General features: G+C 37.7%; 1 protein-coding gene and 1 long non-coding RNA gene across 2 annotated transcripts; both read right to left on the bottom strand.

Annotated features, from left to right (window-relative positions):
• On the bottom strand, positions 6,370-6,896 carry LOC109824488. The gene is made up of 3 exons (XR_002242656.1): positions 6,871-6,896; positions 6,668-6,785; positions 6,370-6,580 (listed from the first exon to the last, which is right to left on the bottom strand). It is a non-coding gene; the product is annotated as an uncharacterized LOC109824488 (long non-coding RNA).
• On the bottom strand, positions 6,911-8,505 carry LOC109823457 (replication protein A 70 kDa DNA-binding subunit D-like). The gene is made up of 7 exons (XM_020389743.1): positions 8,338-8,505; positions 7,851-8,115; positions 7,635-7,734; positions 7,438-7,562; positions 7,278-7,359; positions 7,096-7,207; positions 6,911-7,030 (listed from the first exon to the last, which is right to left on the bottom strand). The coding sequence occupies exons 1-7, from the start codon at positions 8,503-8,505 to the stop codon at positions 6,911-6,913; spliced, it is 972 nt and encodes a 323-aa protein (XP_020245332.1).

Here is a 16,006-nt window from a genome sequence, read left to right as displayed (position 1 = left end):
AGGCCATGAAAAGTTCTAACTCTCAACAGTGGATTGATGCCATGAATGAAGAGTACAAGTCTATGCAAGACAATAAGGTTTGGGAACTTGTCCCATTACCAGAAGGTGCAAAACCAATTGGTTGTAAATGGATTTTTAAAACCAAGCGGGATGCAAACGGTAATGTGGAGAGGTATAAGGCACGTCTTGTGGCTAAAGGCTATACTCAAAAGGAAGGCATTGATTATACAGAGACTTTCTCTCCGGTTTCATCGAAAGACTCTTTCAGAATAATCATGGCACTTGTTGCTCATTATGATCTTGAGTTACATCAGATGGATGTTAAGACTGCATTTCTCAATGGAGACATTGATGAGATGATCTATATGGTGCAACCAGAAAACTTTGTGTCGGGAGACCCAAAGAATATGGTCTGCAAATTAAGGAAATCCATCTATGGACTCAAGCAAGCTCCTCGTCAATGGTATCATAAGTTTCAACAAATAGTTATCTCGTTCGGTTTTGAGATGAACATTGTTGATGACTGTGTATATCACAAGTTCAGTGGGAGTAAGTATATTTTTCTGGTTCTGTATGTGGATGACATCTTGCTTGCCACTAATGATATAGGCATGTTGCACGAAACCAAGAGATTTCTATCAAAGAATTTTGAGATGAAAGATCTTGGGGACGCCTCTTTTATATTAGGGATCCAGATACATCGAGATCGCTCTCGGGGTATTCTTGGATTATCACAAAAGAGCTATATCGATAAGGTACTTAAAAGGTTTGGCATGCAAGATTGCAGACCAGGTGACACCCCTGTTGCTAAAGGAGACAAGTTTAGTCTCAATCAGTGCCCTAAAGGTAACCTTGAAATTCAGGAAATGCAGAAGATTCCTTATGCTTCGGCTGTAGGAAGTCTAATGTATGCTCAGGTATGTACGCGTCCGGATATTGCGTACATTGTTGGGATGTTAGGCAGATACTTAAGTAACCCTGGTATGGATCATTGGATAGCAGTCAAAAGGGTTATGAGGTATCTTCAGAAAACAAAAGATTACATGCTCACATACAAAAATCAGAAAAATTAGAGGTCATTGGGTATTCGGATTCTGATTTTGCTGGATGCCAAGATAGCAGAAAGTCTACATCATGCTACATTTATATGTTAGTAGGAGGAGCTATATCATGGAAAAGTGTCAAACAAACACTAGTAGTTTCCTCCACTATGGCAGCAGAATTTGTAGCTTGCTATGAGGCATCCAATCAGGGAATATGGCTGCGAAATTTTGTCACGGGACTGCGTATTTTGGAAAATGTTGAAAGACCACTAAGGTTATATTGTGACAATAAATCTGCAGTAATGTATTCCAATAACAACAGGAGCTCAACTAAGTCAAAACATATTGACATTAAGTTCCTGGTTGTGAAAGAAAAGGTACAGACTGTACAGATATCCATAGAGCACATTGGGACAAACTCCATGATAGCTGATCCTCTTACTAAGGGACTGCCACCTAAGGTCTTTCATGAGCATACTGCTCATATGGGTGTGGTATTATTTAAGGATATTATGTTTTAGTGGGAGTTTGTAATTGTGGTGCTTTATGTTTGGTTGTATTGTCTAATCAGAATAAAGTATTCAGTTAAGACACTCTGTTACATTATGTTTGGTTTTGACCTCACTAAAGGAGGACCAGTTAAAAATAGACATGTACTGATCACATTGCATGTAATTTTCATGCTGCACATCCATGATTGATCTATGTCGTTTGATTGTATTGGTATATGTGATCATTGATGGGTTGAGTCACGATAAATGTGACGAATGCCGCTTTGGTCCTATATTGATATAGTCAATGGACGAGATTGTTCAGAAATACCTTTTCAGTGATAGCAATTTTTGAGCTCATAAGGTTATACACAATTTAAGGAATCATATGGTGCCCAAGTAGGAGATTGTTGGATTTAATCTAATAAATCTATTTGTGGGCACATATGATTAATCAATGTGTATTGCTATCTTTCAGGATAACCCACTAAAGTGATCAATTAAGTTGGGTTAATGGGTATTTAAATATAATCATGGGGTTATATGTGCAGATACCAGGTTGTAATTGTGATTTATTGAGGGGCTAAATTACAAAAGTACAACATCTATAAATAAGGGGTTATGGTCCCTAACCTAGGGTTACATTCTCTAATTCTCTACACCCCCATCTAGCTAGAGAAATTCGGATTTAGAGAAACCCTAAGGTTAGAAGATCCAAAACCTATCTCAAGGTTCATCCATGGATTCAGGTATAAGCTTCCGCTCTTTTAATTATTGTTAATATCTTCGAATTAATCATGGCTATATGGTTTTTTAGATCTCAAGTTTTGATTTAGATCTAACATGATGTAGAATTAATTTTGGGATCATTTCTTATGTTGATTCGTATGTGGGATTCATTTTACAGAGCTAAGAAGTGAGTGCAAGCTCTACAAAAGACAAGGTTTGTGCCACGTTTTCTTTGTTTCGCCCATTCTGCTTAATATATAGTTTGAAGAATAAATGGGCATAGGATAGAAGATTAAGGCCACTTTAGATAATGGTGCTATTAACAAGATGAGTAGTTTCAGTAACAACAATAATAACAGTAAAAAGTTGTAATCATTTTAGTTGATGGCTGAGCGAATTTTTTTGCTCATTGTTGAGAGTAGAAAGGGGACAAAAGGATTTTACCTGGATATTTAAATTTAGATGGATGTTTCCTTTGAAATTGAACCTTGCATGGGGTTTATATATAGAAATGCATGTTTTATGTTGTCTTTTTTCTTTCTTTCATAATAAAAGCATTACACACACACACATCATATATATATACTCTCTTTAAAAGTACGAGTTCGGAAAATCTTTTTTAGACAAATATACCCCTTTATAGTTTGAACTACCTTATCTATAATATTACCCTTCACTATTTTGAATATTTTATTTATATCTTAATCTATGCTAATCATAATCATATCTTATCCTAATCCTATGTGAACCATGTTTAGCTTAACAATTTAAAAAAACTAATATTAATAAAATATATAAAACATAAAAATGATATTAGTTTGTTAAGATAAAGAAATTACAAGTAGATAACATATTATAATACATGAAGTATTGCAAAAAAACCATAAAAAGTTTTAAAATTGCAGAAAAGACCCTAAAAAGTTCAAAATTATAAAAATCATCCCAATGTCTCAAAACTTAAAATAAAAAACATAAAATTAAAAAATTAACATAAGTTTGCAAAGAATTTAAAATTTACAGTTAACACCTCAATGTCTCAAAAATTATAGAAACACCCTCAAAAGTTTAAATTACAGACAAGCACATTAAAATTCTAAAATTTTAAAACTTACAAACAACACAGATGAATTCAAGAGATTACCATGATACACCTAAAAATTTTGATATTTAAATTTAAATTTTTTAATTAACACCCTTAATATCTCAAAAATTATAGAAACATCTTCAAAAATTCAAATTATAAAAAACCACCCTAAAATTCTAAAATTTGTAAATAACATAAGATGAATTCAAGATATTACCCTTAGACACCTAAAAAATTAAAATTTGCCGAAATTAACCTCAAAATTTTTAAAAACTTCTTCAAAATTTAAAAATTGTAAAAAAAACTCTAAATTTTCAAAATTTTTAACTAGCACACATCAAATTCGTCGATTGGTAGACCGCTAAAATTTAATAATTTTTAAAATTAATCTATAGTTTTAATAATTGAAAAAGATACCCTCAAAATTTTAGAGTTAAAAGAAATATACTAACATTTAAAAAATTACCACCAACACATGAAACATAGAATTTACAACTACCAAACTTAAAAGTAAATTTTTTTAAAAACTCTTTCAAATTTTTAAAAATTACAAATCACACCCTCAAAACTCAAAACCACAAAAATGGGATAAAATTTTAAAACTTGGTAAAGAAAAGTGTAATTGTTTGGTATTTTTCATATATATATATATATATATTAAAATTTCTAATTTAGGGATTTACTATCCATTTTCAGCATCTAAGAATAGTCTAAGTTGATACTGGTAAACAAAAACAATAAGAATTGATTAAAAACATCCGGTTAATGGATAAAATTTTTAAAAATATTATAGATTAAAAATTATCGGCACTATATAAATTAAAGTAATTTCATATAATTTTAGTAATAAGTTGGGGTAGCCAAAATACATTCGTAACATTAATTGATAGATGTTTAAATCCATAGAAATGATAAAACACTATAATATTATACCTTAGCATTAATTGATTTTAATTTAGAAACTTTAATCTTTGACGTTAATAATATTTATAGGGTAAAAGAATACAAGGAATTACATATGGAGAAACTATTAGAATATTTAGAGATAACTTTAAAAGAATTGAGTTATTTCCATTGCAAATGGGAAAGTGATGGAAATAAATCTAAAATTCAGAAAACGTCAATGAATCACTTGAATTGGCATTAACATAAGACATATCTATTAATGAAGCACTGAATGAGTTACATTAAAAAATAATTTAATAACTTTATCCTAATCAAAGAAAAAATCTTCATGGAAGACATAAGAAAAATTAGTAAGTATTCATAAATTCCATACTGTGTTCTTCAAATTAAATATTAATATTATAATCTAAGAGAAATTGGTAATGAATAATGCAGGTATTTAGTATAGATCTCTATGGAAAATGACAGGGATAGAGCAAAGGTAATATTATTGAAATAACAGAAATTTTTATTAGATGCACATCAGAAGAATTCATTTTAGAGGAAAATAAAGAGATAGCTTCTAATTTATTTAAGTAATAAATTAGAAACACAAATAGAAAAAAAATCAAAGTCTATATTTTGAGCAGTTTGTGTTGAACATCATAAGTACATTTGACTTCTTTGTAAAGTTAAATGAGATGATAAAAATTTAACGAGCATAGGAAAGATAATAAGCATAAAAATACAAAATTAGCCTGATATCACAATTGATGTAGATGATGAAGACAATACTCTAGAATTGCCAGAGAAATGATAAATGATAAACCTGAAGAATGATTGATCTTAACTCAATAAAAAATAAAATAGAAGAAATAAAAAACAATATTTTTTGAATATTTTATTGAATAGTTTAATTATTTTGAGTGAAAATAGGAATCTTTAGAAGGGAGTTTCATGAATTTTTTTAGTACTTTTATATTCTTATGTGGATGTTTTTATCATACTAGTTTTTATGCACGTGCAATGCACGTGGTTAAATATTAAAAATATTGTTTTATATTTATTTCATTACTTTAAATAAATGAGATTTATCTTGAGTTCAAATATGTATAATTGAATTAGAAGATTTATTAGTATTTTATTTAAATATTAAAAAAAATGTAAAGAAATTTAAGCTAAACTTAGATGAATATAAGTATCTGGGATATTGTAATTGCTTTTAATTTGGAACGGTTTATCACATCTCCTATCAAGTACACCTGCATTTTTTCTTAGAGTCATTTTTTTGGTAATGTCACTGTACCTTTTATTTGTATGGAGTCCCTTTTCTGATTCTTCTGAATATCAACATTTTTTTATTTTGTGTTAAAGGGAATTGTGAGACTTCTTTTTAACCCGCAGAAGAAGGCGGAGCAGGTGCTTTGCATATGATAAAGGAAGGTGCTCTTGAAGGTGTAGGAGCAATCTTTGGCATGCATGTTGATTACCAATTACCCACAGGATCTATATCTTCCCATCCGGGACCGACAAATGCTGTTGTATGCTTCTTTGAAGCTAAAATAGAGGGTAAAAGTGGAAATGCTGCGAGTCCTCATCTGAGTGTGGACTCGGTAGTTGCTACATCTTTTGCTATTCTGGCAATGCAACAACTTATTTCTAGAGAAGATGATCCTCACCATAGCCAAGTATGTTAGTATTTATGTTGGATCTCTATACCATCATTACATAAACAATTACTTTGGTCACTTTTTTGCGATCTATCAGGGTGTCTATCAAGGTGGTAGACAGTTCATCCTTTCTTCTTTTCCTTAAATATGTTAAACAATAAAATGTGATAGATTCTCATTCATATTTTAAAAGCTAGCCAATTGGCTAAAGAGGTCACCTTTATATCATAAATGATTGATCACATTCTGCGCTATTCATAGACAATAACAAAATATAGTAAAATGGTTAAATATCAAAGTGTAATTTTATGTGATGTAAGCAATCACATAAGCATACAAAACTACTAATAACTCTGCATGAAAATACCTTATAAAAATTCCTAATTGTAATAAAAAAATAAGTTGTTATATAAAATGATTAAAAAATATTGTTCTTGAAAATTTCTAATTGAACGAAGATCAATCTTTCTCCACCTTTATCTTTTTTCTGGGCAACTCTAGAGTAGCATCTTCATCATCTACGTCGATTGTAATATCAGACTGGAGTTGAATTTCTTGTGCTATTATATTGCCTTCGCCTCGTTCATCTTTTGTCTTTTCATCTAACTTCACCAGGAATTTGAATGTTTTTCCGATGTTCAAAACAAATTTTTGGAAATATGGACTCTGATTATTTTTCTGTTGCAATGAGAACAAATGTTATATATTAATACTTATGAATTTGTTTATTTTCTAATTTACTACTTGAATAGAGTTAGGAATTACCTCTTTCTTTTCTGTAATGAATGTTTCTGCTTTGCATCCAATAAGAGTTTCTGCTGCGTCAAAGAGTGTTACTCTTGCATTATCCGTGCCATTTTCCACGAGAATCTTAACTAAGTACCTGTATTTTTCATTGTTAATTTCTAAAGACAATTAGTATTGTATTTTAATATGTTCATGGCATTAAAAAAGATATATTACTTAACCTTGGTACTGAGTCATTAATGATTCTGCGACATTTGTCATTCAGACATCTTTACTAACATCTTTATCAACCTTCTTATCACAGCCTTTGCAAGCATAGAACCATGGCTCGAGCCTATTTAAAATAGTAGTTATCTTTGCCTTAAATGTGCAATACCGTGCCTGTATATTCACAAAGTTTAGTTAGATTTAAATTTGTAGATAAGAATATGTATATAATATTGTACCTGTATCGAATTCTGTGACTTATGCATAATATCACTAATATGAATTTCCTTGGCATTTTTAAAAAGCGTCGATGGAGATCCTTTGGCTTTTGCAGCTTCTTCCAATTGAAACCTGCATATTATATTAACAAATAATAATATTCCATTATTGGGTTATATGAAAGTATGCTTGTTTTGCTTACCATTCCCTTAATTCGCTAGCTAGTTCTATTTTTGGGTTGATGCAGAATGTTGAAATAATTTGCGACGATATGCTTGTATCCCCTGCAAAAATGAGAAAATTATAGGAGTAAATGTATGTTTAGCTATCTCTAATAAAAATTTCAGCAATAATTTATGTACCTTGATATATAGAGATTTTAAAATCTGTTAATGCTATTACAGGCTTATATTTGATTTCTGCTTCAAGAATTGATCCTTCATTTGTAGCTAAATCTCCAAATAAAGTTGCACGCATTGGCATTCCACTGCATATGAAAAAGAAAGAACGTTAATATTTTTTTCTCTTATGATATTGGAAATAAGTAACATGAATATACCTCATATCCATAAGCGTGATTTCCCTCCTAGTGTCTGGTTTGTTATGTCTTGTAATATAGTTGATCGCCGGCTTAACATTAGTTGTTATTGCAAGAATATCTGCAAGTGATTTGATAAAAAGATTATGATTCTATAGATTACTGTCTCATTTTGTATTGAAGATTTAAGTAAGAAGTTTGTAATTACTTACTAATAAGAAGTTTGTAATTACTTACTAATTTTTGTTGCATCTTTCATGGAAAATGCTTCTTCAAATGGGACAAAGTTGTTAAATATGTTATCCAAGTGGAATCCTGTTGGTGCTTCTTTGATCGATACGTCTTTTGTTAGTACTAATTCAAGTGACTTGTGGATACTTGGAAAAGCTGAGTTTATTCCTTTCACTTCTCCATTTGAAATGAAAATAATTTGATTTTTTTGAAGCATATCTATAAACTTTTCGATAGTATCTCCGTACATTACTGCTTGTATTTTGTTACCCTGCAAATATTATTAACACCAGAGATCAATGCATGGAAAATATAATTAATTAATACAAATCTATATACTATATGTAAACATGGAAACATCATAAAAAGCCATTCTGATAGTTATCAGTGTTTTAATGTAATTTACCGATTAGAAAATGAGATTTAGCAATATTCATATGATCAGATGTAACGTTGGGCAAACAATATAATATTTAAAATAATTTTATTTTACCTTTGCGTCTGCAAGAATTAGCTTTAGTATTTTCCCTGATCCTTTTGCATTTTTGTAAGTTGCCTCTGCACTTCGAAGTATGATAACATGAATGGTCCATTCCTTCTGAAACTTCTTGAGCTGGCTTATTTGGATGTGCTGGGTTTGTTCTTCAATACCGGTAATCATATTTTCTGTTAAATGGATTAAAATATACATGTTAGTTTTGAACAATATTATAGAATATAACATATCTTAGAAAATGAATTTATTAATTCTTGTTCCTCATAAGATTTTGAATATTTTTAACTGATAATATAGTTTGAGTGGGGTTAAAAAGTGAAAGCTAAAGGGAAAAAGTTATACAATATTGAAAATAATAAATTATAGGATTGAACATGAATGAACATACGCAATTATTCTTATAAATTAATTACCTTTAGAATAGCTATTGCGACTTTGAAGTTCATTTCATGTTTGTTGGCTGGAGGACTTCCTTGTATACTATATTTTTTGTGTATCTTTCATATTCTTTAAATTGTCCGTCTGATATTATTAGGACTTTGGTTGTTATCATTGAAGTCCCTCGTGATAAAGCAACATACAACTGTCCATGAGAGAAAACGTGTGTTTGTGGAAAATTTGCAGTAAAAGAAATAAAAGAAAATTGATTTGTATTCCTTTAATCTCAGTTATAATTGGATTTCCTGATTACAAAAGAGAAGAGAATGATCTGGATTCTCCCCTTTGTTTAAATCTGGGTTCTTCACGGTGGCGATGAGATGCCTCCCTCGAATGCTCGCGTCGAGTTTGCTTCTCGTTGACGATCCGATGTCTTGTTTCACTAGAACGTGGTCTTCTCCTCACGATTTGACGTTGTGGAGAACTCTGAACGAGTTTAAAACTCTATGAAAGAGTTGATTTAACCGAAAGTCGGTTATAAGCCAAGGATGAAGAAGATCTTGTTGCAGATCTCCCAAGCTCAAGAAATGCTCTAAGGATCCTGTTGACGAGCCAAGAAGTTCCAACAGACCGCCCCCCTGAACTGAATTGATTTTTAGTTATTTATAGGGGATTAAGGGGTGTAACTGTAGGCGTATAAAATTGCTTATCGGTCCCTTAGCACAGCTCGGCACAAACCGACGAACCATCGGGCGACGTATCCAAACACGAGCGTCAGTCCACAACGCCAAAGCCAAGTGACACACAACGAAGCGGATTAACGAGGATACGAAGCTGATGAACCGCACTCAAACAACGGAATGAATCCACTCGCGTGCGGAATCAAGCTAACGGGTTGAGGAATCAACGAGTCATCCAACCAAGAGCGGACTCAGACGAATCACGATCGAATCAAGATCAGTTTCGAACTCAAACTCAGAAGCGGATTTACTGCCTAATCAGGATCCGGATTTACTGCCAAATCAGGTCAACGAGTCAAGTCCAGATAAATCAACCACAGAACCGGATCACGGACAGAACCGAAAACGGAAAACGACGGAAAACAACGCCTAAGGGGGCTCGGCCGAAACCGAGCCACCTCTAGGTGGCTCATCTGTGCCCGGGCACAGTGAGGGTAGCCTATAAATAGGCCCTCCTTGGTTCATTTGAAAAGGTTGGATTTTTTTGGAGGCGAAGCCTTGCTAGATTCGAAGCTCAGATCTAAAAAAGATTCAAGCTTTGGGACTTTGAAGACTTGCTCATCCAGATCCGGTGCTCGGCGATCGTCAACGCCAAATAAGGCAAGAGTTCGAGAGGAACCGGATCTCAAATCGGATCTCAGATCTACGCAGGCATACTCCGGATCAAAGCTTGGTCTTTGATCCCGAGATTTGGGCGATTATTTCCTTGATGAAATAATCCTCCCCGGCTATTATTTCCTTCGTGAAATAATACCCGTCGTACTGCTCCGACCGGATCTAGATCTCAGTGGTGGTCCACGGATAAACCCTGGACGGCAGGCGAAGACCCAACGCAAGCGAGCGACCGCAAACAGGAGCTCGTGATTTGTTCGACACAAAAGGAGAAAGTTGTAATCTTTTTTTATTTTTCTTTGATTTTATTGTAACCGGATCTTACAAAAAGTCCGGATCTTTGTAACTCAAAAAGCTGTTATCTAAGATGACAATGGAATTAACAATGAAGAAAGACACGATTTTCACCGCGAACAATCTGGCGACCACAGTGGGAGCCGCCGATCTCGCTACCGAGATCGGAGCGTCGCAGCTGCGGATCTCAATCCCGGTCGTGGAGGAGGTCGAATACGAGTTCGACCAGCAGAAGTTTGAGGAATACTTGTCGTCCTCGTCTGGATCAACCTCCCCCCGCAAGTCCAAGAAACTCTCCTCCAGGAGAAAAACTCGTTGGTTTGAAGACGTTGAAAACACCAACGAAGATCTCACCCCGCTGGATGCCAAAGCCGCATCGGGTGAGATTCCTCCAATTCCCAACCAAGGCAGATCTGCTCTGACCAACCCTTCTGCCGCAGAGGGCGTGGTGACTCTCTCGAAGAGAGCCCACCAAAGGCAACGTCAACGCCTTGCGAAACAATTCGCAAAAGCCATGGAGTCAGTTGACGGGATCCGCTACAGTGCGGATCTGAAGAACAAGAGAGGCAAACAGCCTCAACAACTGAAGAAGCGGATTCACGAAACGCCGCCGGCTGTACTCATCGGAGCACGAAGCAAAAAATCTCTTTTATGCAAGAGAGGCCAAGAAGTTGGTAGGAGGAATAGAGTGGACCTAAAATCCTCACCAACCCGCCAAGTATGGAGGCCGAAGCAGCCTCCAACAAAAGTTCAACCACCGGCGAATCAACCCAAGTCGCCGATAATTCCAATAGCTTCTCCGGGAGATCATGCAGAATCATCCCGAAAGAAGAAGCTAGTTTTGGAGCGCCTTGGTCCAATTCATGATGAGAGAGGCAAAGCTCCAGTCCAAGAATGTTTGGGCCCGATGAAGAAGCCCCGAACGAATCAACATGATGGGGGTCGCCGCAACCCTCAACATGACAAAGAAATCATGGCACCCAAGCGCACTACCTTGCGCATTGAAGTCCAGGAGCCCGTTGAGAATTCACGCCCACGTCCAAAGAAGGTAATTCTCCCTCAGAAGGAAACGTTATCATCTGATGATGATTGCGTTATACCTGAGAAATCGTGCCAACACACGATAGGTTGCTCCGACTTTCAAACGGAAGAGCTGTACTATCGTGCTGGGGGTACGAGCAAAGCCAGAAAGAGGAGTCCTCGAAGGCTAGAAACTCAGTGCCCTTGTTCAAAGCTCATTCGGGCGGTACTGTCTGAGTGCAACTGCATCAAGGCAGTCCCCAAGAGAATTTCAGTGTTCGAAAGTCTTAGTACCGAAGCGCCAAAACCAAGGCATAGGCGTTTCCGACAAAGAAGAACGGTGGTTGAAGATGAAGAATTTCCGAGGGTCACCACTAACATGACCACCAGAGGGACATCGGCACAGGATAATCTCGAGTCAATTCTGAAAGCATCCCAGCGTATAACCCGTCTGCAGTCTGGAGCCATCAAACGAAAGACTTACGGTAGGGTTCGGACAAGGGTACCTTCAGAAGATGAAGAGTCGGATGCCGGTTCGGCAGTCGCATCTGACAACACAGTATCCAACGAGGGGCAACCCCGCGAGGCACTTATGATAAATGCAGAACAAGTGGCCAAGATGCTTGAAGAGGCCATGGCTAAACAACAGGAGGCCTTCAGGTTCGAAATACAGATGGCCATGCAGAACATGAGAGAAATGCATGAGCAACAAATTCAGTCATCAAGAAGAGGAGGATACGAATGCGGATGAAGCTCACAATGCCAATAATCCTCCCGTCAATGCAGGGGGTGGTAATGAGGATGCTAGTCGTAATGCCACACTTCCGCCTCAGAATCGTGCTAACGAAAACACAGGCGAAAGTCTGAAGATCAAGAACCTCGAGAGCAAAATCAACACATTGATCTCCGCTCAAGAGACGAAGAAAACAAGCATTCACTGTCCATACCCAAGAGAGTGGGAATCGATCCCATATCCGGCGAAGTTTAACCTAATTAACTTCACACCGTTTAATGGGATGGGTTCACCCACTCAACATTTGATTTACTTCAAATCACACTTGGGGGTTATTTCTGGTAATGAGCCTCTGATGGTGCGGTCATTCGTCGGCACTCTTCGCGGAGCCGCCTTCGATTGGTATCGCCGCATCAAGCCAGGTAGCATGAACAGCTGGGACGATATGGAGACTATGTTCCTCACCAATTTCTTCGACGACGACACCGAGATATCTATCGGATCATTGCTCGATGAGAAGCAGAAAGACGGGGAGTTAGTCGACACCTTCGTCAAAAGGTTCCGGAACAAGGCGATGAACTGTCGGGACCCGATCACCGAGGAATTCATTCTTCAGACCTGCCATAATAATCTGTCCTTGGACGTGTTGGAAGCAATGGGGATAGCACCGTCTAAAACGTGGAAGGATCTGAAGGTCCGAGGGGAGCAGGCTGAGCGATTCCTTAGGAGAAAGAAGGCGGAGAGAGGCCAACAGGCGACAAATGCTCCAGCACAGAATTTCAACCCAAGGGGGAAAGGTAAGGCACATGCTAATGCAGTTGATGCTAATCAAACTTTCCAATTGCAACCTCAGCAACAGCAACAGTAACAAGCGCCACAACAATCTCGGGGACAATGGCAACAACGGCCTCAGAAACAGAAATCTTCGGAACCGAGGTTTCCTAAGGTGTACTCCTTCAAGGATGACGAAGTTCCCGGCATCTTTAAGTACCTGTTGGAGAATAACAAAATCCAGCTGCCAGCGATCGTGGATCAAGAAGGGGCTAACAAAGTGACGGATCCGAAGTATTGCGCATACCATAGAGCGGTCCACCACCCTACCAAATCATGCTTCCACCTCAAGGATAAGATCCAGGCATTAATTGATGTGGGCGTCATAACCCCGAAGCCTGCCAAGAATGTGGGAGCAAATGCAGTGTCAATCAGCTTTGGATCGGTGCCCACGACATGGTTCGAGCCGAAACACGTCACCAAAGTGGGAATGAAGACGGTGAATGATGACCCACATGGACAGCGCCAAAAAGGATTTGTGCCACACACAGCCCCAAACGGCAAAATCCTCTGGGTTCATCCCGATCCCATTGAAGATGAACAGTGGGCGACTTCCTCAAGAAGAAAGGGCAAAGGCAAGTCCTGCAGTGCTACATCCGCAATTTTCGAGGAGGATGGCGATGAAGCTCCTACTTTCCCGCTCTCCGAAGAAGAACAATAAGTCTTCGCCACTAGAAGCGGAAATGAGTATCACTACAATTATCCACCACCTAGTGAGCAGGGGGTGAATAAACGGGGACCAGCTAAAACTCTCATGGAGATGGGGGTGATCACAAGTCCTACGCCGGGCGAAGAGGCTCGACGACAGCCGGTGAATAAACCGAAAGAGAAGAATCCCCAGGAAGTTCAGAATCCGAAGCAGTCTCGTTTCAGTCGTCCGATTGGAAGGGATAAACCGGAGAGTTTGAAAACTCCGCGCGTCTTCGATATCATGGCTCAATTAGCCAATATTCCAGCGCGGATAACGTTGTATGAGTTGCTGCGGTTGTCTAAGAAGACTAGGGAAGCCTTACGAGAAGCCTTGGCTGACTCTGAAGCATTCCTCACTCGGGTCAAACCGGCACCTGAAGAGCTAGAACTGTCAAAGCTCGTGAAGACCAATAAACGAGACTGGGACGATAAACTCGGTGAAGCACTCTGGGATTATCGCACCACCATACGCACACCTACAGGAGCTACCCCATATTCGTTAGTATATGGATGTGAAGCTGTGCTACCATTGGAGATCCAAATCTCATCCCTTCGGATCGCCCTCGCAACTGAGATGACGACAGAAGAACAACATCAAAAACGTCTTGAGGAACTCGAGAGGTTGGATGAAAAGCGCTTGGAGGCTCAACAACACATTGAGTTTTATCAAGCCAGAATATCTAGGGCCTTTAACAAAAGAGTCCGACAGAGAAGCTTCAAGGAAGGAGATCTGGTCCTCGCTGCTCGCCGACCGATAATCCTCAACTCCAAGAAGAAAGGTAAATTTGAACCCAAATGGGAAGGGCCATTTGTGATAGACACGGTCTACTCAAACGGCGCATATCGCCTGATTACACAAGAAGGCACCAGGCAATTAATGCCAATAAATGGGAAGTTCCTAAAAAAATACTATCCCTAGTACATTCAGGATAACCCATTTACCGGGAAGTTCCTTGAAGAATATTGCACTTAATATTCTAGAGGATAACCCAGAATCATTTTTCACCACCAAAATCCCTCACTGATCAATTTCAATTGACAGTGGGTCCTCTAAAAATGTCTTTCTGGCCCTCTTGACTCTCTCCATGAACAAGAAGTCCACTTTCATTTCGGAGTCCCCTTTCGATAAACGAAAAAACTCCATTCTTCTTCTCTTTGGTTAAGCCCTCTCATGGCTATAACCGAAGTTGAAGTTTCACTTCGATAAACGAAGAACTCATTTTTCAGTTTAGATAACCAATCCTATAAAAGGCAAGTTTATCTAGATTTTTTTTTCAGATTCTCGGAGTGGAGATCCCACTCTTCGTTTCTTTTGCACTGGAAATAGAATATAAAACTTTTATGCATGGGGAATTTTATCCCGAATCCTGAATAGGGATAAGTTAACACCTAACACGTGTTGCCGGTTTAGTCTTTCATTCCAAAATTTATCAATTTAAGATTCATCCTAGGAAGTTTATCCCGAATCCTAAGCAGGGATAAGTCTGGCCTAACACGCGCTGCCGGTTTAGTCTTTTTCCGTAGAAAAACACACCAGAGTTTGATTCTGGGGTATTCTATCCTGAAACCTAAGCAATGATAAGTCTGCGCTTAACCCGCGCTGTCGGTTAGTTCTTAACCGTTAAAAAGAACACCCGTTCACATATTCAACATTGTGCAGGTTGTTATTAATAACGCCAAAATCCATGCCTTACACGCAGCCGGGTAGCCTGTTCCCGTAACAATGGCGAAGTCTACGTATTCGAAGTCGTAGCATCAAGTCTAAGGGAGTTCATTCCTTTAGCACAACGTCACATGCAGAACGGACTTAAAACAATCCGCATGTAAGCCCGATTCAAACGGTAATCGGTAAAAGTATGTCAAACCCGTTGAGGACTGAGGATTTTCCAAAAATCCTAAGTCAACGTCTGATACACGTTGCTGTTTAGTCTTTTCACGGGAGAAAGACGAAGTCTACGTATTCAATATCGTAGCACTAAAAGGGTTAACTCTTTTAGCACAACGTCACATGCGGAACGGATTTAGATAATCCGTATGCTAGCCCGATTCAAACGGTAGTCGGTAAAGGCTTATCAAACCCGTTGAAGGCTGGGGGTTAGCCAAAAATCCTCAAGACAACGCCTAACACGCGTCGCCGGGTAGTCTATTCCCGTGAGAAAGACGAAGTCTACGTATTCAATTTCGTAGCGCTAAGAGCGTTAACTCTCTTAGCACAACGTCACATGCGGAACGGATTTAGATAATCCGCATGCTAGCCCGACTCAAACGGTAGTCGGTAAAGGCTTATCAAACCCGTTGATGGCTGAGGGTTTACCAAAAATCCTATAAATACGAGAGTCACTGACGCATCAGCTTCATTAGTTGGTCT

The sequence above is a fragment of the Asparagus officinalis genome, chromosome 9, assembly GCF_001876935.1.
Source record: "Asparagus officinalis chromosome 9, Aspof.V1, whole genome shotgun sequence".
Lineage (NCBI taxonomy): Eukaryota > Viridiplantae > Streptophyta > Magnoliopsida > Asparagales > Asparagaceae > Asparagus > Asparagus officinalis.
This window is presented reverse-complemented; position numbering and strand designations above follow the sequence as displayed.